The sequence below is a fragment of the Terrapene carolina genome, unplaced genomic scaffold (genome assembly GCF_002925995.2).
Source record: "Terrapene carolina triunguis isolate 2854851 unplaced genomic scaffold, T_m_triunguis-2.0 Scaffold18, whole genome shotgun sequence".
Taxonomy (NCBI): domain Eukaryota; kingdom Metazoa; phylum Chordata; order Testudines; family Emydidae; genus Terrapene; species Terrapene triunguis.
Window position 1 is genome coordinate 3,847,472 of NW_020664369.1, and position 27,877 is coordinate 3,875,348.

The window sequence follows — 27,877 nt, forward strand, 5'->3', positions numbered from 1 at the left end:
AAGTGAATCCACATGTTCCATAGAATCTCTATGGATAGAAATTTCAAACTCTAATAAGAATATAACATTAGGGATCTATTATAGACCACCTGACCAGGACAGTGATAGTGATGATGAAATGCTAAGGGAAATTAGAGAGGCTATCAAAATTAAGAACCCAATAATAGTGGGGGATTTCAATTATCCCCATATTGACTGGGAACATTTCACTTCAGGACGAAATGCAGAGATAAAATTTCTCGATACTTTAAATGACTGCTTCATGGAGCAGCTGGTACGGGAACCCACAAGGGGAGAGGCAACTCTAGATTTAGTCCTGAGTGGCGCGCAGGAGCTGGTCCAAGAGGTAACTATAACAGGACCGCTTGGAAATAGTGACCATAATACAATAGCATTCAACATCCCTGTGGTGGGAAGAACAACTCAACAGCCCAACACTGTGGCATTTAATTTTAAAAGGGGGAACTACGCAAAAATGAGGGGGTTAGTTAAACAGAAGTTAAAAAGTACAGTGACTAAAGTGAAATCCCTGCAAGCTGCATGGGCGCTTTTTAAAGACACCATAATAGAGGCCCAACTTCAATGTATACCCCAAATTAAGAAACACAGTAAAAGAACTAAAAAAGAGCCACAGTGGCTTAACAACCATGTAAAAGAAGCAGTGAGAGATAAAAAGACTTCCTTTAAAAAGTGGAAGTCAAATCCTAGTGAGGCAAATAGAAAGGAGCATAAACACTGCCAAATTAAGTGCAAGAATGTAATAAGAAAAGCCAAATAGGAGTTTGAAGAACGGCTAGCCAAAAACTCCAAAGGTAATAATAAAATGTTTTTTAAGTATATGAGAAGCAGGAAGCCTGCTAAACAACCAGTGGGGCCCTTTGATGATCGAGATACAAAAGGAGCGCTTAAAGACGATACAGTCATTGCGGAGAAACTAAATGGATTCTTTGCTTCAGTCTTCACGGCTGAGGATGTTAGGGAGATTCCCAAACCTGAGCCGGCTTTTGTAGGTGACAAATCTGAGGAACTGTCACAGATTGAAGTGTCACTAGAGGAGGTTTTGGAATTAATTGATAAACTTAACATTAACAAGTCACCGGGACCAGATGGCATTCATCCAAGAGTTCTGAAAGTACTCAAATGTGAAGTTGTGGAACTATTAACTAAGGTTTGTAACCTGTCCTTTAAATCAGCTTCTGTACCCAATGACTGGAAGTTAGCTAATGTAACGCCAATATTTAAAAAGGGCTCTAGAGGTGATCCCGGCAATTACAGACCGGTAAGTCTAACGTCGGTACCGGGCAAATTAGTCGAAACAATAGTTAAGAATAAAATTGTCAGACACATAGAAAAACATAAACTGTTGAGCAATAGTCAACATGGTTTCTGTAAAGGGAAATTGTGTCTTACTAATTAGAGTTTTTTGAAGGGGTCAACAAACATGTGGACAAGGGGGATCCAGTGGACATAGTGTACTTAGTTTTCCAGAAAGCCTTTGACAAGGTCCCTCACCAAAGGCTCTTAAGTAAAATAAGTTGTCATGGGATAAAAGGGAAGGTCCTTTCATGGATTGAGAACTGGTTAAAAGACCAGGAACAAAGGGTAGGAATTAATGGTAAATTCTCAGAATGGAGAGGGGTAACTAGTGGTGTTCCCCAAGGGTCAGCCCTCGGACTAATCCTATTCAACTTATTTATAAATGATCTGGAGAAAGGGGTAAACAGTGAGGTTGCAAAGCTTGCAGATGATACTAAACTGCTCAAGATAGTTAAGACCAAAGCAGACTGTGATGAACTTCAAAAAGATCTCACAAAACTAAGTGATTGGGCAACAAAATGGCAAATGAAATTTAATGTGGATAAATGTAAAGTAATGCACATTGGAAAAAATAACCCCAACTATACATACAATATGATGGGGGCTAATTTAGCTACAACAAGTCAGGAAAAAGATCTTGGAGTCATCGTGGATAGTTCTCTGAAGATGTCCGCGCAGTGTGCAGAGGCGGTCAAAAAAGCAAACAGGATGTTAGGGATCATTAAAAAGGGGATAGAGAATAAGACTGAGAATATATTATTGCCCTTATATAAATCGATGGTACGCCCACATCTCGAATACTGCGTACAGATGTGGTCTCCTCATCTAAAAAAAGATATACTGGCACTAGAAAAGGTTCAGAAAAGGGCAACTAAAATGATTAGGGGTTTGGAACGGGTCCCATATGAGGAGAGATTAAAGAGGCTAGGACTCTTCAGCTTGGAAAAGAGGAGACTAAGGGGGATATGATAGAGGTATATAAAATCATGAGTGATGTGGAGAAAGTGGATAAGGAAAAGTTATTTACTTATTCCCATAATACAAGAACTAGGGGTCACCAAATGAAATTAATGGGCAGCAGGTTTAAAACAAATACAAGGAAGTTCTTCTTCACGCAGCGCACAGTCAACTTGTGGAACTCCTTACCTGAGGAGGTTGTGAAGGCTAGGACTATAACAGCGTTTAAAAGAGAACTGGATAAATTCATGGTGGTTAAGTCCATTAATGGCTATTAGCCAGGATGGGTAAGGAATGGTGTCCTAGCCTCTGTTTGTCAGAGGGTGGAGCTGGATGGCAGGAGAGAGATCACTTGATCATTGCCTGTTGGTCCACTCCCTCTGGGGCACCTGGCATTGGCCACTGTCGGTAGACAGGATACTGGGCTAGATGGACCTTTGGTCTGACCCGTTCTTATGTTCTTTGTTTCTATGGGGAATTTGCCAATGCAATATCACTGTCTTCCTTTTAAACAAATAAAACTAAAACTAAAAAAAAAAAAAGCAATGGCTGTTGAAAATAGCAATTCCAGTCCTAATAACCACTGGGAAGCATTTCTTGCTCAATTTATTCTACTTTTTCTACAGCAAGTTATAGTGGATCAGTATATTTGATTTGGGAGAAATGAAGTAACAGCTGCCCAAATTGTGCTTGAGCACTCCTGAATTTTGAGGGTGTTCAAATCTGGAAGGCAGGTGCTAGATTCCCTTTCTGAATATTAGCTAAATCTGGAAAGGAAAAGTCAATTTCTGCTTCCATGGCTCAGAAGTGGAAATCCTCCTACGTGCCTGGTACTGTATCTAAAGCTGCCCAGGTCCAGAGCCTCCCCTCCCTTATTTTTCATTTTAAATTCTAGTGGGATCCACGTACCTCCCTTGCTAGGCTTCAGATAGAGAGGGGCACTGTCCATTTAGTCCACCCAATTCTTTCTTTGGGGGAGAGCCCAGGGCGGGGTCGGCAGGAGGTGCGGGGGGGAAGAGCCCAGGGCTGGGGCGGCAGGAGATGCGGATGGGGGCCAGAGCTGGGGCAGCAGGAGGTGTGGGTGGGGGGAGAGCCCAGGGCTGGAGCAGCGGGGGGGGGCAGGTGGGGGCCAGAGCTGGGGCAGCAGGGGGTGTGGGTGGGGGAGAGTCCAGGGCTGGGGCAACACGGGGGTGCGGGGGGAGCCCAGGGCTGGGGTGGGGGGGCGGCAAAAAAACTAGAGCTGGCTCTGTCCCTACCGTTCACAGCAAGCTGCAGCATGAGGTTTCAGTTCCACACTCCTTCCCCCTCCCTTTCCTGTTAATTGCGGCCGAGGGAATGCTGGGAAATGTAGTTCTTTCCCTGCTCCAGGGCTGGCTCTATAGGCAGGGAGCTAACCAAGGAACTACAGCTCCCAGGGCCCCCTGTTGGTTCTCAGCTCCCATGCTGGATTCTTGCGCCCCTGCAAATTTGCCGCCCCAAGCAACTGCTTGCTTTGCTGGCGCCTAGAGCTGGCCCTGTGTAGAACAGAATAACTTCGACTGCTTCTCTACAGTAAATGAATTTCTGACTGAAATAAATTCTACAGTCCATGAAGAAGTTTCCAGCACCATTTTACAGCACTTACGTGACCTGCAGGCCTCTTTATTAGAATATTTTCCTACAACTACTAATGATAATGCTTGGGTTCGAAATCTGTTTGTAATTACAGCCAAACCAGTTGGCTTTACTGCGCATGATTATGAAAGCCTAATTGACTTAATTTCTGACTCTGATTTGAAACAAAAGTTTAAAGATCGTCTGCTGAATAATTTTTGGAGCAGCCTAATAGAAGAGTACCCTAATGTGACTAAACGTGCAGTTCGAATGCTCCTTCCTTTTGCTACAACTTATTTGTGTGAGACGGGATTTTTGTATTATACTGCAACAAAAACCAAATATAGGAATAGACTTGATGCTGCGTCCGACATGAGGATTCAACTTTCCAGCATTATTCCTAATATTAAGCGAATTTGTGATAGAAAAATGCAGAAACACCAATCTCATTAAATCCAAACTTGTATTTCTGTTTATAAAAACAGATTTTCCTAGTAAACATCTAATTTGTTTGGTGTTTGTGTATATATAAAAACAGTTTTTTTTAAGTAGAACACTGTTTTTAATTTTGACTCTTGCACTTGATTTTTGTACTACTTTATATGCGCTTTCCAGTTAGAAATTGTTAGTTCAAGTTATTTTAAATTTGTATTTTTGCTTTGTTTTATAAAATAAAATATATTTGAGCATAAATAATGCAATTTTTTATTTGAAAACCGACTACAAAATAATATTATAAGTGTTCCGTAATAGGCTAAAAAGTGTTCCGTGGCCAAAAAAGTTTGGGAAACGCTGCCATAGAGTTTTGTACTGAAATGGAGCACTGTGTAGAAGTTGTAATGGAGGAAGCTGGAAATATCAGCTGAGACTTTTGGCACCAGGAAAGGTGTTGGTGGCCATTTGTGATGTGGGATAAGCACAATAGCTGGATATTTCTGCTAAAAAGATCCATCACGTTGAAATTTTAAATTGCCATCATGAGGTTTCAGAGTAAACACCCCACTGAGATCGATGGGACCATTCACACTTTTCAGAGATACAGTTTGGGGTTGGGATCAGAATCAAGCAGACACATGGCATCAGTTTAAACTGCCATTACATTTTCAAAATTTCAAATTTAATTTTCATAATTAAGAGGACTTGAAGTTAATTATTTTTCTATTGAAATGAAAGCATAGATTCTAGGGCACAGTTCAGCATCGAAAGGTTGGATTCTGTGTCAAATTCTGCAGAGTTACAGAATACGTGGTATCATGGATTCGATTTCAAGAGTCCATTTGTCTGTGGCCAAGATAGTCCAGACTGGTGCTCTTGCAGAGGGATCTGTAGGGATTGGACCTGCTGGATAGCAAAGATTTACATGGTTGTTGAAAGGGCCTTTGATCTCTAGTTCTGGAGGAAAAAAATGTTCGAGATATCTTGGTAGGTAGAATTAATTATAGGTACAGTAAAATACTTTCTTCCTTCTTGCCATTAGAGTATCTGTATGTTAACATTTTTTTGTAGTGAGAGCTCTTCTCTTGTAAGATGTTACTGTTTAGTGTAATGGGATTGGAAATCTTAGTTTTCCCTTGTTATGGGATTTTTTGAAGGGATTCTTTTTAAAGAAGTTTCTAAGATTTATGGAGAAAATACAAGAGTCACAGCAGCCTTAATTTTTTTCCCCCCCCCCACAGGCTGCTTGATGCTCTGAGTTGCACAGTGGTGTTTGGGGGAGGCTTGGAGTCTGGGCATAGATGACAACGAAGCCTCTCTCTTTCCTCTGAGGAGGACATCACTTTAGAATGTTTTCATTTTCTGGATTATCCTGTTTTTGATTTGTTCTTCTCAGGGGAAGATGAAAGAAGTGGACTGGTCCAAATGGAATGGGTTTCCTCAGATGGCACCTATCTAAGGTCTCACAAAGAGTCTCAGAGAATTACATTTTGGCAGTGGAAAATCAATTAATTCTGAACTTATAGTGAGAAAGTGAACTAAGGGCCTGATCCTGCTTCCACTGAAATCAATAGTGAAACTTCAGCAGAGATAAGAGAATTGACCAACTTAGTGCAAGATCTCTTCTCTGCATGTCTAACAGACCATGAAGTCTTAGAACCTTCCTGTTTCTAATGGAAAGATTAGCTCAGTGAATTAGAGTCTGACTTGTCAATTAGACCTTCTCAGTAGGGGGAGGAGAAGTTTAAGATGGAAGGAGCAACACTGGTAGAGACAACCCCAGCTGCCTCTCCCTCCCAAAAAAAGATCAACAGGCAGTACAGGCAATGATGGTATCAACTGCATGGCTGTCAGGAGCACTGGGCGCCAAAAAGGGGAGTGTGGAAGAACTGGACAGATGAAAAGAGGTAAAAATAAGAAAGGAGCAAATTAAGAGATCTGCTTCCTTGTCGGGGAGACAGTTAAACTGGAGTATGGTGCCTGACTGGCAGTTTAAGTAACACCAAAAATTTCAGCTGTATCCATCATCTCCATGGGTCAGCCCAACCTACATGTTGTTTCAGCACTGATGGAAGTACAAGCCAACAAGACTGTCCAAGGCTAAGTTTTAGTGCTGATTCACAAATGAGAGTTATGAGTATCTCTAAAGTCAACACGTGGACTGATATATTGATATCAGATAACAGCCTTGTTTAAAAAAAAAATGGTTTAGCATAGATACTCGAAGAGTGAGGTTGTGCCCTCTATTGGCTGAAAAATGAGGGGTTTCAGTGTGTATGATTTCATAATTTAAACATGTCCTATCATCCCTTGATACATTATACCACTTTTAGAATAGCATCCCAATCATCACCTGAAGACTGTTCAACCAAATTCCTTTCCCCAAACATTTTAAAGCCCAAATATTGCATTCTTGCCTCCACATTAACATATAGGAATTTGAAATCTCAGCAGATTTTTCCCCCTATATTGGATAAATTTATCTAAAGAACATTGTTCCCTTCCTAAAGTTAAATAAAGCAGAGCATATGCCTAACATGTTAATATTTCTAGAAGTGAACTGCTGACACAGTCTTCAGATGGCAATGATTTTAGTCACTATGGAAATAGATTGGATTTGTACCATTTATTTAGGATGTGAAAGGGTCTTTATCTTAATACCATTCCTTTCAGACTCAAGTCCCTCTACAGGAAAATATTCCAATCGATATCCATTTGTAATTACCACACACTTAGGGTAATTAATAAAATATTAATAAATTTTCTCCTGAATCTGAAGACTAAAGGCATGAAAAAGACATGACCATTCCTACTTAGTGTATCAATTGATAGAAGAGCATGAGGAACCCTGTTTCTTTCCTCCTCCCCTCACCATATCAAATGTACCAATTTCTAACTGTATGTCCAGAGCACAATGTGTTATTATTGAACAACTTAACTACTTATAGATCCACAAACAAGCAACCAGGAGAAGAGATGCAATGACTTTCAATGCCAACAAAACTTTACTGGACACTCATCAATTAACAATGGTTTCGAAAGAGAAACTAATTCCTGCCATGCTGCAGGTGAATGGACTAGGAGAACAATTCATAATCCATTCCAACTCAAATAATAGGTGTAGTATAAAATCCTCTGATTCAGCCTTTTATAGGTTTCGGGGTATAGTATTTCATTGCACTATAACGCTATGGTGCTCCTTTAGAGAAGCATGACATACACAGGGACAAGTTATACAACATTTATTTTATCTTCTTACCAAAGGAACCCTTCCTACTAGTAGAGATTCAGTTTCATTATGTAGTGCCTTCACATTGACAGCAATTTCAATGGCAGTATTTCTGGTAAGACTCTGGGGAATAGAAGCAAAACAGTCAAATAAGTTAAACTGTGAGCACAGGTACATTGAGTTTACAATCCCAACCTTGGCCAGTTTTTCCAAAAGGAACCAGCTTGATCCAGCTCTGCTTGACAAGTTTATTCTACCAGACCAAAGGGAATAAGATATAGAGCAATGTACAGAGGCCAAAATCTGATCTCAGATGCATCTCTACAACTGCCACTGAAGCTTGTGGGAATTTCACCTGTTTATTTAGGGGCAGAACAGACCGTATTAGTTTACATAAGAATCCAGAATGGAAGAGGGGGAAATGTACTGTATTTGCTGGTTGGTTTTCACTTGACTCTGTTTACTGAGGGCTCAGATGTGCTAGAGTATCAAGTGACTAGCCACATGTTCTTTATGGCTGGCTAAGGCCACTAAAGAAACTCTGGGCCTTTTATTAACAAGGATCATTAATGAGGATTGTTCACATCACACTTGAGGGGGTGAGCTGCCACACTTTAACAAGCAGTGGTTAGCCTGCATAGTTACTATGGTGATGAGGGCTTAAGTAGATTATGTTAGGTTAGACAAAATTGGACCGACAAACTCATGCTCATGAAATCATGTTAGTGCCCAGATCCTGCAAAAGCTCAAATTGTGGGGGTTGGGCTGGGAGATAAGGAGCTCAGTTCTGCTCCTCCTGAAATTCTCCCACTAGCACCATGTCCTCCATTAAGATGTATGTGCATCTGTGTGAGTGTGCCCACATGACTGTACCTGGGTGTAGTTCTGTGTCCATCTCCCAGCACTCTGAGTCATGCCCTTAATGCTATGCTCTGCTGTGCCCCTGTATCTTCCTTTGCCCCCCTCTATTTCCAATATGCTTAATGTCCCACTCCCACTTAGGTCCAGTTTCCACAAAAGGGAATGTTTTTCCACCCAGCAGTACCTTCCTCCTCCCCATTGAGGAGGGTGAGATGGGAGCTGTCAGGTATCCTCTGCCTCTTCCAATGGGCTCCAGGTCTGGAGGAAGGGAGTCTTTCTCCCCCTTCCTCTTCCCTCTGGTTGCCCCTGCTGGTGCTGCCTCTGCCTTTCAGACTCACTGAAGTAGAGTCTCAACAGAGCCCATCAGCTATTAAGTGGCCCTACAAGCATAAGGAGGGGGTGCTGCGGCTGCTGCTGCAGGCGCAGGAGAAAAAGCATGGTTGGTTTCCTCCCCATCCCATTCGGTGGTTGTGCCTATGTCACACTCTTAAAGTTAAGCATGTTTGCAGGATCAGGAGCCTGGGATATCAATTACCTCAGCAGTTAACATGCTAGCCACTGGAAAATGGTGACTGGGACTACGGGACTACTCCAATGTCTCCAGAAACACTTCTGCACACAGGGGCTACAGTTGATTTATTATTAAATAAGGCTTTGTTGTTCCTTTACCTCAGGAAACCTTGGATTGGCTTTATTTAATGCATGTGAACACGCATTGACAGCATGAGCCAGCTCCTGTTCCAACAGGCTGTGTATTTTTGCTGCTTCACAGATTCTACAAAAATATGAAAAACAGGAAAGGTACTTTGTCACCTTCTTTTACGACCAGTTAAAATGTGATTAAAATTAAAAAATTAAAAAACATTGACAGAACATTTACACTAACTGTCCTAGAGTCCTATGTATATTTCTACATATCTAAAGCTTAAATATAAGTATCACCTTAGACAACAAAGCACTCTGCTCTCTTGTCTAAATGACATTCTTAATACAGAAGATCTGCTCTGCTTGAGGAACGTGTATTGTCTTGACTGGCATGTCATCCTACCAGCAATGGGTACATATAGATTATACTGATTAAACCAGAAATATTCATTCACATAATTCATACAGGAAACACATTCTGAAGAGAATTATTATGGTGGTGTCATGTGACAATCTGCATATCCTGTTAGTGATGCGTAATTATAAGAGGACAATCTCCTTCAAATGCAACATAAAACTGAATTTGATAAATTGTGATCATTAAAATTCTAATGGCACTTACAATCTAAGTACATTTTTTTACAACAGTAAAGGTATTAACCCAGAGGTGGGCAAACTACGGCCCGCGGGCCACATTCGGCCCACGGGACCCTCCTGCTCAGCCCCTGAGCTCTTGGCCCAGGAGGCTACCCCTGGCCCCTCCCCTGCTGTTCCTCCTCTCCCACAGGATGGGGCAGGGGTTCCAGGGGGGCAGTCAGGAATGGGGAGGGGTTGGATGGGGCGGCGGGGAGACAGTCAGGGGCAGGGTTTCCGGGGACGGTCAGGGAGAAGGGGTGGTTGGATGGGGCAGGGATCCCAGGGGGGCAGTCAGGAAGGAGAGGAGGGGTTGGATGGGGCAGCAGGGGGCAGTCAGGGGCGGAGGGTCCGGGGGCCGTCAGGGGACAGGGAGGGGTGGATGGGGCAGGGGTCCCTGGGGGTGGGTGGGGGCATCAGGGGACAGGGAACAGGGGGGGTTGGATGGGGCAGGAGTCCCAGAGGGGCCATCAGGGGGCGAGAAGCAGAGGGGGACGAATAGACGGTGGGGGCCGGGCCACGCCTGGCTGTTTGGGGAGGCAGAGCCTCCCCTAACCGGCCCTCCATACAATTTTGGAAACCTGATGTGGCCCTCAGGCCAAAAACTTTGCCCGCCACTGTATTAACCTATGACCTGGCTAAATTTCTTATTTACATTATGTCTACATAAATTCCCCCTTTCTGCCTACCTGAGTCATCCCTGCAGTTTAAACTGAATATGCTGTTCTACAATTCCTGTCCTAAACTTGTGCAGTTAAACAGTTGCTCTAGCAGTGTCTGGTTCATGACATGATTTCTGTATTATAGCATTTGAGACAGTGAGCCCCATAATACAGTACACTGTAAACTGGTATTTTCACTTGTTCGTAACAGTCTCAAAAACATTTTTTAAACTGAAAATATCTCTGTGAATCTCTGCCCTAAGGTGAGCATTTTAAAAAACATATACAAAACTGGTTCGGCGGTTTTTCAAGTTGAGATTGATGGGATGACAGGAGGGAAAGTAAAAATTCCACACACATATGTTGCAACTGAAATTTTGCACTTGCACAACACAGAAGGCTCTAGTTAGAAACATCAAATGTGGTGCTATCCTAGACATTGCTGAACCAGGAAAAGCAATCCAAGTTCGAAGACAATCCCTGTTTTAAAATTATGAAGGTCTGAAAACAGTGTGTGTGTCTGCAGATGTGTGATAAAACATTTTAAATCCAGAGACTCTCCACTGGATATCGAGAGAGGCCCCTCCCTAAACACATCTATCATCTCAGACATAAAATATCTCTCATTCAGCATCATCACTTAGGGTGCCTTTGTAGCAAGACTAAGGGTATTTACACTATATTCTGTTGAAAGATATCATTTGAAACAGAAAATGGGATAAAATGCAACATGAGTTTGCCGAAGACAGATCATGCTAGACTAAGCCATATGTTTCTCTGATAAGATAACTGATTTTTAAAGACAAGAGAAATGCAGTAGATCTAATCTATCTGGACTTCAGTAAAGCATTTGACACAATGGACTATTATTAGTTAAGATAGGGATTAATATCGGAATTGGAAACTGGGTAAGGAACTGGCTAAAGAGGGAACGACAACAAGTTATGCTGAAAGGAGAGCTATCAGGCTGGAGAGAGGTTACTAGTGCAGTTCCTTAAGGATTGCTCTTGGGACCAATCTTATTTAATATTTTCTTCAATGATACTGGCACAAAAAGTAGGTGTGTGCGAATGAGAAGAGCTAGTTAAACTAAAGGACAACATTTTTGCGAACAGGGGCTGCTATCAGGGAGTTTCGCAAGGGAGTTTGGAAGGGGAGTGGGAAGGGGGCGAGGGTCCCTTGCCGGTTCTATCTGTTTTCCCTTTATTCCCCTTAAAACCTATAAACCAGCTACATTCAAAACTTCTTGCTTAAACAACCCTTTCAGCGGACAGGGGGCTGCAGATGGGAGTTTGACAGAGGGAGGCTTACGATGGTTAGGAAGACCCGCAACACCTGTGCCAGCACTGCTTCTGTCTCCTCCACCTGCACCTGTAGCCAGACAGAGCGCCTGAGCATGGATGCTTCTACCCAGATCCTGGTGTGGTTTTGCAGAGACTGTAACTTGTAATTTCCACTTACTGCTATCCAGGCTGGGGGGACCATCCAATGTGAAAGGTGCCTGCTGGTGGAATCTCTCAGGCAGGTGGGAGAGCTACAGGAGGAGGTGGCTAGGTTGAGGAGCATCCGAATCCACAAGCAATTCCTGGACAGTGTCCATGTGGAGACAGCTGAGGTAGCTGTCCCAATACACAGGACTGCTGATACACCACTGGTGGAGGAGGAGATGGCTCAGGGTGGACATTGGCAGCTGGTTACTTCTGGCAGCAGGCAGTGCTCCACCCCTGCTCCGAACCCTCCCGCCATAGTAATAGGTAACCGTTATGCTCTTCTTGATACAGGAAAGAAGGAATCACCCCCTACAGTAAAGGAGGAGAAGCCTCGTACCCCTAAGGCTGGGAGGTCTGCTGCCACCACTGCGAATAGGAAACGTAGGGTAGTGGTGGTCGGAGACTCTCTGCTGATGGGGACGGAGGCACCCATCTGTCGCCCTGACATTTCATCTTGGGAGGTATGCTGCCTGCCGGGAGCCCGTATCCGAAATGTTACGGAGGCATTGTCAAGGATTATCCAGCCCTCTGACTACTACCCCATGCTACTCATCCATGTGGGCACAAATGATACTGCGCGGTGTGACACTGAGCGGATCAAGAGTGACTACAGGGCTCTGGGAGTATGGGTGAAGGAGTTTGGAGCGCAGGTGGTATTCTCTTCGATTCTTCCTGTCAAAGGTAGGGGCCCGGGCAGAGACAGATGCATCATGGAGGTGAATGCCTGGCTGCGAAGAAGGTGTCGCCAGGAGGGCTTTGGCTTCCTAGACCACGGGATGCTATTCGAGGAAGGACTGCTAGGCAGAGATGGCGTTCACCTTTCGAGGAGGGGAAGGACCCTATTTGGACACAGACTGGCTAACCTAGTGAGGAGGGCTTTAAACTAGGTTCGACGGGGACAGGTGAGCAAAGCCCACAGGTAAGTGGGGAACAGAGACCTGGGAGATGGGTCGGAAACGAGAGGGAGTGTGGGCTATATTGGCAGAGAGAAAGGAGGGTCAGGACAAAACTGGGAGGAAAGATCAAACCAGTATCTTAGATGCCTATATACAAATGTGAGAAGTATGGGTAATAAGCAGGAAGAACTGGAAGTGCTAATAAATAAATACAACTATGACATTGTTGGCATCACTGAAACTTGGTGGGATAATACACACGATTGGAATGTTGGTGTGCATGGGTACAGCTTGCTCAGGAAGGACAGAGAGGGGAAAAAGGGAGGAGGTGTTGCCTTATATATTAAAAATGTACACACTTGGACTGAGGTAGAGATGGACATAGGAGACGGAAGTGTTGAGAGTCTCTGGGTTATGCTAAAAGGGGTAAAAAACAAGGGTGATGTCATGCTAGGAGTCTACTACAGGCCACCTAACCAGGTGGCAGAGGTGGATGAGCCTTGTTTTAAACAACTAACAAAATCATCCAAAGCCCAAGATTTGGTGGTGATGGGGGACTTCAACTATCCGGATATATGTTGGGAAAATAACACAGCGGGGCACAGACTATCCAACAAATTCTTGGACTGCATTGCAGACAACTTTTTATTTCAGAAGGTTGAAAAAGCTACTGGGGGGAAGCTGTTCTAGACTTGATTTTAACAAATAGGGAGGAACTCGTTGAGAATTTGAAAGTAGAAGGCAGCTTGGGTGAAAGTGATCATGAAATCATAGAGTTTGCAATTCTAAGGAAGGGTAGAAGGGAGAACAGCAAAATAGAGACAATGGATTTCAGGAAGGCAGAGTTTGGTAAGCTCAGAGAGCTGATAGCTAAGGTCCCATGGGAATCAAGACTGAGGAGAAAAACAACTGAGGAGAGTTGGCAGTTTTTCAAAGGGACACTATTAAGGGCCCAAAAGCAAGCTATTCCGCTGGTTAGGAAAGATAGAAAATGTGGCAAAAGACCACCTTGGCTTAACCACAAGATCTTGCATGATCTAAAAAATAAAAAGGAGTCATATAAAAAATGGAAACTAGGACAGATTACAAAGGATGAATATAGGCAAACAACACAGGAATGCAGGGGAAAGATTAGAAAGGCAAAGGCACAAAATGAGCTCAAACTAGCTACAGGATTAAAGGGAAACAAGAAGACTTTTTATCAATACATTAGAAGCAAGAGGAAGACCAAAGACAGGGTAGGCCCACTGCTTAGTGAAGAGGGAGAAACAGTAACAGGAAACTTGGAAATGGCAGAGATGCTTAATGACTTCTTTGTTTCGGTCTTCACCGAGAAGTCTGAAGGAATGCCTCACATAGTGAATGCTAATGGGAAGGGGGTAGGTTTAGCAGATAAAATAAAAAAAGAACAAGTTAAAAATCACTTAGAAAAGTTAGATGCCTGCAAGTCACCAGGGCCTGATGAAATGCATCCTAGAATACTCAAGGAGCTAATAGAGGAGGTATCTGAGCCTCTAGCTATTATCTTTGGAAAATCATGGGAGACGGAAGAGATTCCAGAAGACTGGAAAAGGGCAAATATAGTGCCCATCTATAAAAAGGGAAATAAAAACAACCCAGGAAACTACAGACCAGTTAGTTTAACTTCTGTGCCAGGGAAGATAATGGAGCAAGTAATTAAGGAAATCATCTGTAAACACTTGGAAGGTGGTAAGGTGATAGGGAACAGCCAGCATGGATTTGTAAAGAACAAATCATGTCAAACCAATCTGATAGCTTTCTTTGATAGGATAACGAGTCTTGTGGATAAGGGAGAAGCTGTGGATGTGGTATACCTAGACTTTAGTAAGGCATTTGATACGGTCTCGCATGATATTCTTATCGACAAACTAGGCAAATACAATTTAGATGGGGCTACTATAAGGTGGGTGCATAACTGGCTGGATAACCGTACTCAGAGAGTTGTTATTAATGGTTCCCAATCCTGCTGGAAAGGCATAACGAGTGGGGTTCCGCAGGGGTCTGTTTTGGGACCGGCTCTGTTCAATATCTTCATTAACGACTTAGATATTGGTATAGAAAGTACGATTATTAAGTTTGCGGATGATACCAAACTGGGAGGGATTGCAACTGCTTTGGAGGACAGGGTCATAATTCAAAATGATCTGGACAAATTGAAGAAATGGTCTGAGTTAAACAGGATGAAGTTTAACAAAGACAAATGCAAAGTGCTCCACTTAGGAAGAAAAAATCAGTTTCACACATACAGAATGGGAAGAGACTGTCTAGGAAGGAGTACGGCAGAAAGGGATCTAGGGGTTATAGTGGACCACACACTAAATATGAGTCAACAGTGTGATGCTGTTGCAAAAAAAGCAAACATGATTCTGGGATGTATTAACAGGTGTGTTGTGAGCAAGACGCAAGAAGTCATTCTTCCGCTCTACTCTGCTCTGGTTAGGCCTCAGCTGGAGTATTGTGTCCAGTTCTGGGCACTGCATTTCAAGAAAGATGTGGAGAAATTGGAAAGGGTCCAGAGAAGAGCAACAAGAATGATTAAAGGTCTTGAGAACATGACCTATGAAGGAAGGCTGAAAGAATTGGGTTTGTTTAGTTTGGAAAAGAGAAGACTGAGAGGGGACATGATAGCAGTTTTCAGGTATCTAAAAGGGTGTCATAAGGAGGAGGGAGAAAACTTGTTCACCTTAGCCTCTAAGGATAGAACAAGAAGCAATGGGCTTAAACTGCAGCAAGGGACGTCTAGGTTGGACATTAGGAAAAGTTCCTGTCAGGGTGGTTAAACACTGGAATAAATTGCCTAGGGAGGTTGTGGAATCTCCATCTCTGGAGATATTTAAGAATAGGTTAGATAAATGTCTATCAGGGATGGTCTAGACAGTATTTGGTCCTGCCATGCGGGCAGGGGACTGGACTCGATGACCTCTCGAGGTCCCTTCCAGTCCTAGAATCTAGGAATCTATGAATAATCAGCATAAGGAAAAAAGGGCCATGAATAAATTAGGCTGGAAATTAGAAGAAGGTTTCTAACCATCAAAGAAATGAAGTTCTGCAACAGTCTCCCAATAGTAGTAATGGGGGCAAACAATCTAACTAGTTTTAAGATGGAGCTTGATAAATTTATGGATGAGATTGTATGTTGGCATGCCTGTGATAGTACGGGACTGGACTCGATTACCCAGGAGATCCCTTCCAATCTGTGTCCTATGTTTCTCTGAAACATTCAGTAAACTGACTTAAAAATGAGTGGGTGGCTTTGCCTGCCGTACACTCAAAACAAATACTTTTATAAAAACAAACATTTGCTTCTTTGAAAGCATAGGGCCTTTATTTAAAAAAAAACATAAGGAATTCTTAGTGGGCCTTTTCTTTGTTTTTCAAGGGGTGTCTCATGTAAAAATAAAAGAGCCTTGGAAGTTGCCCGGAAAAAGATGAGTGGTGATTTGGGGAATTAAAATGTCTTATAAACTTTGCTGGTGGCTTTTAAAAATGTTTGTGACTCAATAAAAATGTAGTTTTTTTTAAAAAAGTGGGGTGTTTCTGTGAAAACTGAATTTTCCCTTTCTTAAAAAAATCTTGCGTTTTAGGGGGAAATGGGTTCTGGGGCTGAGTGAGAGAGCAGAATCAGTTCTGTGTAGGCCTATCACTATCAGCCAAAAATAGTTTTTTGGATGCATTGCTCAAGATTTGGAAAATATTGAAACCAACAGCATTTTAGCTCCAAGCTGACATTACCACGATTCTAAATAAAGTGTGGCCCTTGTGTACCTTGGTATGATGTTCTTGTTGAAGTGAGCCTTGGCAGCAAGTTAATGCAGAATGATTCAATGGATGGAATTCCTCTGCCACATAGAGGAAATGATTTTGAGCATGCAACTGTGGGCTTGTCTACTTGGGGACACTCAGAAGGTTAATCTTAATTAACTTTTAATGTGGATTAGTTAAACCACATTAAACCCATGTGGATGCTCTTACTCAGAATTAAAGTGTCCTTAATTCAATTTAGCTTAATTCACTTCCAAAGTGAATTAAACTGAACCAAATTAAGGCCACTTTAATTTTGAATAACAGCATCCACACCATGTTTTAATACAGTTTAATTAATTTACTTTAAATTCACACCTTTAGTTAATTCGGATCAATTTTCCTCAGTGTCCCTGTCTAGACGAGCCCTGAGAAGGCAAAAGAATTGGATGTATCATTTGATTTTCCTGAGACAAGAAAGCAAAAAGGGATTAGTTTGTGTTTGATTCTGAATGGGAGGATGGGAAAATATATGATTTTAAAATTTAAATTCAAAGTGGATTTCTTTAGTAGGTCGCTGGATACAACACTGGTTTCATACAGCTTGGAGTTTTCAAATTAATAGCCGAAACAAATCATTCCAACTTGTAACTGATTTGGAACTTTGGGCTGATTTGGAACTGAGAAAGGAACAGCAAAGCCTTGCTGAAATGATACAAACTACTAGAAATTCTTCATTGTTCTTGTGAAGAAAAGATTTCAGCAGATTTAGCCACCCATGAGCCCCTGAAGGGCAAAACTTCAACTGATCAACAGTCAAGAGACCCTTGGGACTTCCAGCAGAATGCGAACTCTCATAACAATGAATATGTACACAAAAAGATACGAAGGGTTTATCGGACAATTAGACTTGCTTAGACTTGGTTCCTACAAATATTTAATTGTTCAGTAGTTTAAGAGTTAAGACTGTGTTTATGTTTAAAAAAGTGTTTTATAAAAGCAGCAACTGTGCTGTACATTTTCATTAATACAGATAATTGGGTGACTGGAAGACACACATTTTTTTGTGTTGGGGTAAGGAATAGAAGTCATTAGAGAAAAAAAGTTTGGCAGATGGGAGGATGGAGGGATAGGAAAATGTTTCATAAGCCTGAGAAAAAATGCTAAGGATTGAACACATGAGGAGCCACAAGATATCAGAGATTAAAACCCTTTGTATTTTATGCACAGAATTGTTCATAGATTCAGAGATCATACTAAGAGGCTGTTACTGGCCCAGGATTGAATCCTTTCATTTCTGAGCCTAGGACAGGCATAATTTCGGGGGGAAATTCTACATCTGAGGGGGAAAGGAAGAACTTTTCTATAGAAGAACTTTTCTTTTAATTCGTGGCTTTTTGAAGATGAGGTGGTTATCAGCATGTGTTTGATGTACTGTGCAGTTTATCACATGGATGTCACCTCCACGTATGAGTTGTATATGTGTGTATTTTTATACATTTCTCACATGCACAGTTAGGATGTGTTTTGGATTTAAATGTAACATTTTGGTGACCTCCAAAAACTCAATCCAGTAACAACAGTATATTTTTAACTTTAATGTATCATTTATTATTAATAGTTAGGCATAAGAAAGATAATCATTTTCATTTGCTGATGATAAGTATGGAGCCAAATATAACATGAATAGATTCCGTGCATTTATAACTTTTCCATCACTTGTTACCTCTCTCTCATTAATGTTAACAGTTACCCACTAGATAGCTTTAATATACAAACCCAATAATTATGGTCTCATCTACTGCAGACAAAGAAAACAGATGAGTATCACTATTTTATTGTACTTTCTAGCTCTGAGAAATGGTACATCTATGAGTTTAAAACAGTGATATCTGAAAAAGAAGTTATATGGCTAAACCTACTTTGATTATCAGAAAATAAAATATCAAAGGTGTGTATTATTATATGTATGCAACAGGGCCAACTGAACAATTTTTGGTCAGAAAATTATATGTTCAACTAAACAAGTATTTTTGTGAAAAGTGTCTGCTTTCTGCAGAAAGTGCTGAGTTTTCATCAAAAACTCTCTGGACAAACATTGAAAACCATTCAGTTTTTGGCAGAAAATGTTTGATTTATCAACACAAAGTCACAAATTTTCATGGGAGAAAACAACATTTGCTGATCTGCTATAGTATATAAAATAGACTTTTAAAAATACTGATACTGTGATAACAAATCTTCAGTCAGAATATAGAAATACCCTCAGTTTTATAAATAATTTTACCTTGGGGAGTATGCTACTAACCCATTTGTTCTACTGTACCTGGTAATAAGTTCTTCTGCAGCTTGTGAACACAGCTGGATCTGTGCAACTTCTTCTTCCATAGCCAACTCAACAGCCTGTTGAGGGTACAAGTGAGATCGAAGGACAGGTTTGCAGGAATCATACTTCTGTTTGTCTTCCCAAGACTTTAGGGTATTTTCAAAAGCCTGATGAAAATGGTATGATACATTAGCTGACAGTACTTGCCATTTTTTATTTCATCTTATTAGGCACACAGATTGGTACATCATTTTACATAAATATTACAAATACTCCACACTATAAATGGTGTTAAGATTAGTTTTTAAAACTAAATTTAGAGAACAACAGTTTCTTCTGTGAGTAACATCTCTCCCCTGTCCTCCGTAAAATATGCTGTTAGAGACAAATTTACATGAAGACATTACTGTAGGCATTCTTTGTCAGGACAAGATGTTCTGAACCTTATGCTGAGCACAGTGGGAATCTAACAGTCATGCAGAGTCCAAACATGAAAACAAGAAAAAAAAAAAAAAAGCCCTAACAAACTTGCTTTAAACAACAAAGTAGCTATCATAACACAAGTCATGATGAAGGGAGAGGACTGAATTCAGCATCCACTCAGGCCAATGGACAGAGGAACTATGGGGAAGTTAGGAGCATTTACACCAGGGGAGGGCAAACTACATCCCGCAGGCCGGATCTGGCCCCTCAGGACTTTCAATCCGGCCTGCCCTGGCCCCATGCCGCTCCAGGAAGCAGCCGGCACCACATCCCTGCGGCCCCTAGGGGACGGGGAGGCAGAGGGCTCCGTGCATTGCCCTCACCTGCAGGCACTGTCCTCCCTCCTCACGCCCCTGCAGCTCCGATTGGCCGGGAACGGGAAACCGCGGCCAATGGGAGCTTTGGGGATAGTACCCACAGGTGAGGGCAGCGTGCTGCGGAGCTGCCTGCCCCACCCCACCCCCGGACATGCTGGCCACTTCCAGGAGAGGCGCGGGGCCAGGGTAGGCAGGGAGCCTGCCTTAGCCCTGCTGCGTGCCGCTGCCACCCCAGAGCCACTCGAGGTAAGTGGCGCTGGGCCGGAGCCCACACTCTGAACCCCCTGCACTGAGCCCCCTAACCTCCTGCCGCACCCCTCCTGCACCCCAACCCCCTGCCCTGAGCCCCCAACCACCTGCCCTGAGCCTCCTGCTGCACCCCACACCCCTCCTGCACCCCAACCCCCTGCCCTGAGCTCCCTCCCACACCCCGCACTCCCTCCTGCACCCAACCCCCTGTCCCAGCCCTACATTCATGGCCCTGCATACAATTTCCTCACCCAGATGTGGCCCTTAGGCCAAAAAGTTTGCCCACCCCTGGTTTACACCCTTGATTCTAGAATGGTAGAATAGTGAACATTCCCCCAGAGGCTAATTGGTTTGAAATGGGTTCTGTTACTATTTGGCAGGGCATGCGATCTTGCTGTGGCAGTCATGAAGAAGGCACGTTATATACCTTATTACCTATGTAATTGCAGCTAAAACTTCCAATTTATGATAAAGTACAAAGCTAGTATCTGAAAGAGAAAGTATATTATAGTCACTAATACTCTTATGTTTATACAAAAGTATACATAGTACTACAGACAAAGACAGATAATCAGAACGTTTCCTCCTGGAAGTTTGAGGATTTCATCTCATCAAAAAAAGAAATACTGTTATGGTCAGACATTCTAGCAGGTGACAAAGATAAGAGTTAAGCTATTTGTGTACAAGAACATATCTGTACCAACCTTTTATTTATTATTTCATAAGCTATTTTCTCTTGTTATAACAGAACCAAGTTGTTATAATAATGGCACTAATGAAGTATCCCATACAAAAGATAAAATGCTTTCTATAACTTACTCTGTCTCGTGTTAGCATCTGAGCTCTGTTTTTATGTACAATTTTAATAACTCCTGGGGGCTGGATCCATGCCTCTCCATCTACTTGCACTGGTACCCCTTCATCTCCAAGTATGGTGATCTTTACTGACCGACACTGAAAGAGAGTAAACATGTTAGTTCACAGAATAATATATTAATGAAATTGACAGTCCACCTGCATTAGACTGGTTGTTGGGAGCTGTGGCTTCTATCCAGGTTTGTCTTGAGGGTAAAACACTGTTGTATTTCATTCAGCATTTATGATGACTTGTTACCCGTTAAAATTAAAACAAAGTCAATATTTTATTCATGTATAATGCAGTAGTTGTCTAGACTACCTCTTTTCTCTGCAGCCTCCCAGCATGCCAGCTATCTTGGTTGCTTTCCAACAAGACACATACCTGAGCTATTCTGTGGTGCTGCAATTTGATGACTCTTGAAACTGCCATCTGCATGCTGCCAAATACCGCAACAACTTCTAAGATTTTGTCATCAAATGATGGTGCCCCAAATATCTGAGAGGAAAAGAAAATATCAATATTAGACTCTGAGCTCTTATTGCAATCTACACAGTGCAGGGATTCTGTCTCCTTTTATGTCTGGTGCAATTCCAACCACACTTTAGGTATTTAAATAGTAGAACTAATGTATTTGAAAAATAAAATTCTAGATTCAAGTATATATAAATTATACCATCACTTGAACATAGCAAAGGACTGTCATAACAAGGGTGGTCATAATGGCAATTAAAGTACTTGAAAGCCACAGTACATTATCCATATATAAGGTTGGTGGCGGGTTTAAATGCACATACTGAGAAATGTTAAGCAACTCAAGATTAATGTGGCAAACATAACTATGCTAATCTTCAATTGGTCAATATTTCTAAAGTCCAAGAGCAATTAAGAAGGACATTTATTTTAACAGAGCTCAAAAGTGCTTATCTTTCTTTGTCCAGAATTCTCTTTAGACCATCTTCAAAATCTATATTGGTAAATGAAGTGTCAATGCCACTTCATTTAATGCTGAAGAAGAATCTCATAAAATTTACCTGTTTTAATAATGAAAACTTTACTTGAACATTCTGTTTTTGTATCAAACTAATGCCCCAATCCAGCAAAGACTTAAGTACATGTCCGTTGATTTCAATTGGACAAATCACAGGGCATAAAAGTTAAGCACATGAGTAAGTCTTTGCAGGACCAGGACCTAACATTGAAAGCAGATTTTGTACATTAGCTTGGCAGTTCCCTAAAATAAAGTTTCTCTCTCTCTAGGATATTATATGACCCTCATCATCAAGGGCATGCAAATGTCTTACATGAATATAGAACAAAAAGATTATTCTTTGCCAGGTGCTTCTCCTTCTTTTTCTATTTCAAGTAACTTTTGATATATCCAGCTTCAGTTTATTTGCCTTTAAGAAAAAAATGAAAGCATTTCTTTCATCCCTAAAATTATTCTTAAAAAAACAGAGATGAAATTATTATGCTGTTTCAAAGCATGGCACAATTATCTATGATGGTTTAACTTTTCTGCTCTATGATACAGACCAGCCTTCCACTTTTTAAAAGAAAAATCAAGATACTAAATATGATGAATTAACTGAAGAAACATCCTTTAGAGATACTGAGTAATTTAATGTGAGACTTTGTTTATGTTTTTTAACACTTATTAATTTGGTGAATCTTTTGGATTCCTCTTTAGCTGGATGAGACTAAAGCTGGATGTTTTTTCTCTTTTAAATTTAAATTAATAGGTGGTGACTAGATTGACGTGTGTTAATATGTAGTGTTCTTTTTCTACTTTAGTGTACTTCAATCTCTTTGTGGTAATATTACTTTGTAATGTGCATTGTAGAATCAGTGAAAGCTTTTCTTATAAGTGTATATTAGAAATGCATTTGTAGCATACCATCTGTATAAAAACCTTTACCATACATTTTAAAAAGTGCAATTAACTTCTACAGTGAGTGCTCATGCCAGGGCCTGAACAGGGAAACAAGAGTGTCCTGGACAGAAGAGTCACGCAAGAAGGCCTCTACACCGCATGTGGTACTTGCACATGAGCAATAAACCGGCCAGTTCATCATCTCTTTTTGAAGTAAGCCTGGTCTGGCTTGGCCTAGGAATTTGGGCAGTGGCTTGTGGTGACATTTTTACTGAGACATGCAACAACTTTTTAATATGACAGATAAATTGTCCGTTGCTTATCCAACTGAAGAGCAATGCAAACTTGTCCAAAAGTTCCTAACTGAATACAGGCTGCTAGGTATTGCTGGCTAGTCTTGTGAGGTCTGTAGGCATTATATTGGTTAAGTGGCTTTACTCCATACATTCTTTTTGTTGATGAAAAGTTGATAGGGCCAGAAGTACAGCTTGTTAAACCTCTATAGTGCAGTTAATCTAATGATCTGCCAGAAATGTACAAAGGCATGATGTCTTATTAATAATTACCGACTCATCAAGTCAGGCAAAGAGAGATGTTCCCTTCTTTACTTACATAATAGCAAATTATTAAAACCTTGTGTACTGTATTCAGTTCTGTGGTGGCATGCCTTTTTAGTCTCCTTCTTAGCATATGCACAACATGCCTCAGGTGGCACATTACCAGGATTCATCACTGAATGTGGTCTGCTGGTTGGATCATTAGTTTCCCAAGCTTGGGCTGGGTACTGACAGGGAGTGTGACATGAACACTGAGCCACGCCCCCGGCCTTTTTAGTGACATTCCACAAAATGGCATCCTCCATACAGTGTGAACTGAGGAGGATGCCTTTTTGGACCACATTTGAATTCTGAGGCATGCAATGCTTGCCTGGCATAACACAGATGGCATGCCCCTGCATTTGCCCCCTCAATTTGTCCTTTGCTTGTAACCAGTGGACCTGAAATTACTCCAGGATATCACTTTTCCATCTTCCCAGGAACTGGATTACAGCCTACTCACAAATTGGGATGAATTCCATTCCCCCTGCTTGTTTACAAAAGCCCATTTAGCTTGTGTTTTATCTTTAGTGCAGGGATGGGTGTTGTTATATTCTGGTTTCTCTGCATGTATAATTTACTTGCATAGAACTTCTGTAGCGTGCTTTTTTCCCCAACAACAACAAAAGAAATAACAGTCTTCTAAGAATTCAAATTCAAGGATTAGCACACCCCCTTTCCCCCCGTGGGTTCTGCTTCTAATCTCCCTGTTCTTTCCAAACTAACAAACTCCCTGGGATAACTCCCCATATACAAAATTCAGTAAGTGTGTTGTGGTAAACGCAGCCAGGTTCACTGAGCAATATTTTAGGAATAGACATCGCAGTCAAGACAGCGACTTTCTTCTGTCCAGATAAGCAGAACCAGCAACCTCTCAAAGACTACCGTCAGTATTGCTCTGTTGATCAGTCACCTGAGACAGCACGAAGAGCAGTGAGTTGTGCACCTAACCTCCCACAGAATAAATGTGTCACCTTCGTGACACGTTTGATTATGAGTAGCAACAAGGTTGCTCCCAGACATACATGTGTGCTGCATACAAATATGATTGCTAGAACAGTCTTCCTCTCTTTCTTGACTCTCTGGGAAAAAAAGCAAAAATTCCTGAATGTAACCTGAATGGATGTTAGGGAAACTTCCATGCTGCAAACATGAATATGGAGGCCACCAAAATGCTAGATATCTTTACTCAAATGCAGCTTGAGCTGACTGCCATGCTCAAAAGACTTGTACTATGAATAGGAAAAAGACTCCAAAGAATATGAAATAATGTTTTTGATTTTGAAGAAGGGGGAAAAAAGGGGTGTGAGATTGTGAACAGTAAGAAAGTTAAGCACTTCGGGGGAAATGTTAGGGATAGTCTATGTTAAAACACAATCTTACTAATAAGTCTAATTTTAAATGATAATTAAATGTACAAAACCATGTCAAAGCAATGCTGTGATTCAGACTTCACACACATTAAATCAGGAAATTCAAAATTATGGTAATCCCACAGCAATCACACTAGATCATTTGTGCATAAAGTACACTTCAACAGTAAGAATCCCATCTGGCATACCCTCAAAGCAGTGAAACAGTAGTGTATGTAGTAAAGTGTCTGTGCAGTATAAGGTCTGTCAAGAAAAAAAAAAAGGACCATTTTGGATCAGTCCATAAGCTTACTGGCAACAATATATACAAGATATAGACACAGAAAAAGGTAATTAAAGGATTCTACAATTTTTAATCCTCTCTTCAGTTAATTTGTTCTCAGTCCCTGTTTTCAGATTCACCAATCCACCTACAGCTTTTTAAAGAATAGGAGCAAAATGAAGATATAAGCTGTTGGAGTGATACAGTTGGCCAGCTCCCTTTTCTGTTGGATATAGTGCACATAAAGTGCGTGCACTGGGAAACCTTGATTATAGCAGATCATCAACTAGTACATAAAAGAGGAGAGGAATTGCTATTAACTTTCATCATTGTTTGTAAAGGAGTCATGTCTAAAAATTCCATCTTTATAGCCATATATTCTTTAAGTATTGAGCCCTATTTGGAAATTTTGGTGACCTTAAGGGGAGGAGAAAGGAAAGAAAAAAGAAAGGAAAGAAAAAATAAAATGAAAATCAAAGTGACATATTTTCAGTAAAAATGGCAAAACTTAATGCAAGAGTACACACATTTCTAAACTGAAACCACCTTACGGAACAATAGCTTCCTGATAGTTATCCAGACTATATACCAATACTATTACAATTAAATGAGAACAACAATAGTGCAAAGTGCTTTTTGTAATTTTTGTTTCCAAAGGTTACTTTTCTTTAATGTTACTTACATCATCCTCTTTGGTTCCACCCCAGAAATTAGTCCCACCAGCATAGCTTGGAATGTTTAGCACAGCTATGCCTTGAAGACTGGGGAGGGGGATGTATTGTCCATCACACTGTAATGCATAAAAACCTATGTGAGAATGTAAGACAAATGACCTGATAAAGTAATCAACCATTTCTAATTCACAAAGCATTTCAACAGAGTCAGCAATGGAAGCTAAAGTCAATATTGCATTAGTAGCTCTATATGAGTCTATTTTTCCTATGACGTGGAGTAGCTCTGCATGAATCTATTCTTCACACACTAATCAAGATTTTTTCTTAAACTACAAAATATTTGAGCTACAAATATCTGCAACAGTGTCAAAAGGTAACTCTCTCTGGGTATGTCTACACCCAGCCGCTAGTTCGGCGGCTGGCAATCGATGTTCTGGGTTCGACTTATCGCGTCTTGTCTGGACGCGATAAGTCGAACCCGGAAGTGCTCGCCGTCGACTGCGGTACTCCAGCTAGACGAGAGGAGTACCGCGGAGTCGACGGGGGAGCCTGCCTGCCGCGTGTGGACCGAGGTAAGATCGAACTAAGGTACTTCGAACTTCAGCTACGTTATTCACGTAGCTGAAGTTGCGTACCTTAGTTCGATTTGGGGGGTGAGTGTAGACCAAGCCTCTGTCCCTTCATAGAAATTTGCTCAAGTTCCCAGCAGTAACTTTATGCATTTATATGTCAATCTCTAACTACTAGGAATTTGGAGGTTTCTTGCACCTTCTCCTGAAGCATATGGGGCTGGCTGCTGCCAATGACAGGATACTGGGCTATCAGGACTGATCTTGGTGCATATGGTCCAGCATGTCTACTCTCTTCTAACCAGAAATACTACCAACAGCAGATAGCATCTTTTAGTTGCAATTAGAATCTCATCACTGGAAAAATAACTACACTACTGCAATGAAAAGAGGTCAAATGAGCATACAAAATATTATAAGCATAAATATAAAATGAAAAATTATTAAATTAATATGTTTAAACAATGTATACAATGTTAATAAAATGTAAAAAGCTATGTAAGAATATATAAAAAGAGGAATACTACTTTCTTAAATAAACTAATACACGGTAGCATTCCATTTGTCAACCACATAATGACAGAAGCCATTGCAGCATATCTACTTGTTAACTCTGGGATAAAGCCTAGAAAAAAATTGCTATGAAAAATGAGAAAAAGTACTTATTGTGAGATTTCACTTTAAACTTGAGATTTCATTGGATGTTGCCACCTTCATCTCTCATTATTTCAAAAAAGGCGTCATTCACCCATTGGATAATTAGAATCCCACCCTGCAGAGATATTCATAGTCTTGCTAAACTATTATTATTTACGTAGCATCCAAAGTATACTAGATCCTTTTCTAAATATGCAAGAAGACAGTTTCCTACCCTGAAGTGCTTACAATATAATCAGACAAACAATGAAAGATGGAGGGAAAGGATTTAATAAACAAGCACAATGAGAAAGGTGGAGTTAAGCAAAAGTCTTGTTTGTGCTTATATGCTTGGCTTCACTTGTATATATGTCTCAGTGCCCTGAACTGTTCATGTCCAATTGCTATCTCCTGATGAAAAGATTTCTTTCACCATTTCCCTTGTACTTTGCATTGTCCACTTCTGACAATTTACAGAAAAACAGCCAGTCAGAAGATACTCATGAAATTCCGAACATGCAAACAGTCTCTGGAGCAGTCCCTCTTTCTACATCCCCTATCCCCTAAAATACTTAAACAACTCTGTCTGCTGCTAAAAAGTAACCCTGGAGTCAGTGTGAGAACAGTTTTGGAAGTACAACATATTGAACCCACTTCTGAAAAAGTGGCCCAAAATGTATTAGAAATATGCTTAGTAGCACCTGTGATCTCTGGTTTTATATTATTCCACTTTAGCAGCAATTCAAAATATAAAAGCTTAAAATATGACAGTATCCAAAGTATGGCATGAAATTAATAGATGTGACTGTTCCACTTGTGAGTTATAGTATATGATTAGTTCTAACTCTTGAAAAGGACTAATTTTATATCACTCTTCAATGCTGTGTATTTTATCACAGCACATAACACATATCATTATGTAAGACAATACTAAATATGAAACTTCCACAGACTTTTCTACTTCCAAAAATATTCAGAAATAATTATGAAAAGGTCAGATTTGAATGCTAAAATATATCTTATTCAAAAGAAATGTTACATTTGCAAGTTCTTAAATTAGAAATCTACCTGGAGCATACATAATGTTCTTTCCTATCATCATCTTCACTAACTACAGCACAATTTCTAGATAATTGCTAAATCCTTAGATAATGGAAACTTGCTTCTATAATACTAAACCCTT

At 40.9% G+C, this 27,877-nt stretch overlaps 1 protein-coding gene across 1 annotated transcript in view; it reads right to left on the minus strand.

Annotated features, from left to right (window-relative positions):
• Window positions 1–27,877, minus strand: part of LOC113407071 (diacylglycerol kinase eta-like) — a 269,427-nt gene that overhangs the window by 17,670 nt on the left and 223,880 nt on the right. Inside the window, exons 21-26 of the mRNA XM_026654677.2 lie at window positions 25,498–25,605; window positions 21,096–21,209; window positions 20,675–20,809; window positions 18,807–18,973; window positions 9,062–9,167; window positions 7,562–7,654 (exon numbers count right to left, since the gene is read on the minus strand). Coding sequence (XP_026510462.1) covers window positions 7,562–7,654; window positions 9,062–9,167; window positions 18,807–18,973; window positions 20,675–20,809; window positions 21,096–21,209; window positions 25,498–25,605 — 723 coding nt within the window. The remainder of the gene's footprint in view (window positions 1–7,561; window positions 7,655–9,061; window positions 9,168–18,806; window positions 18,974–20,674; window positions 20,810–21,095; window positions 21,210–25,497; window positions 25,606–27,877) is intronic.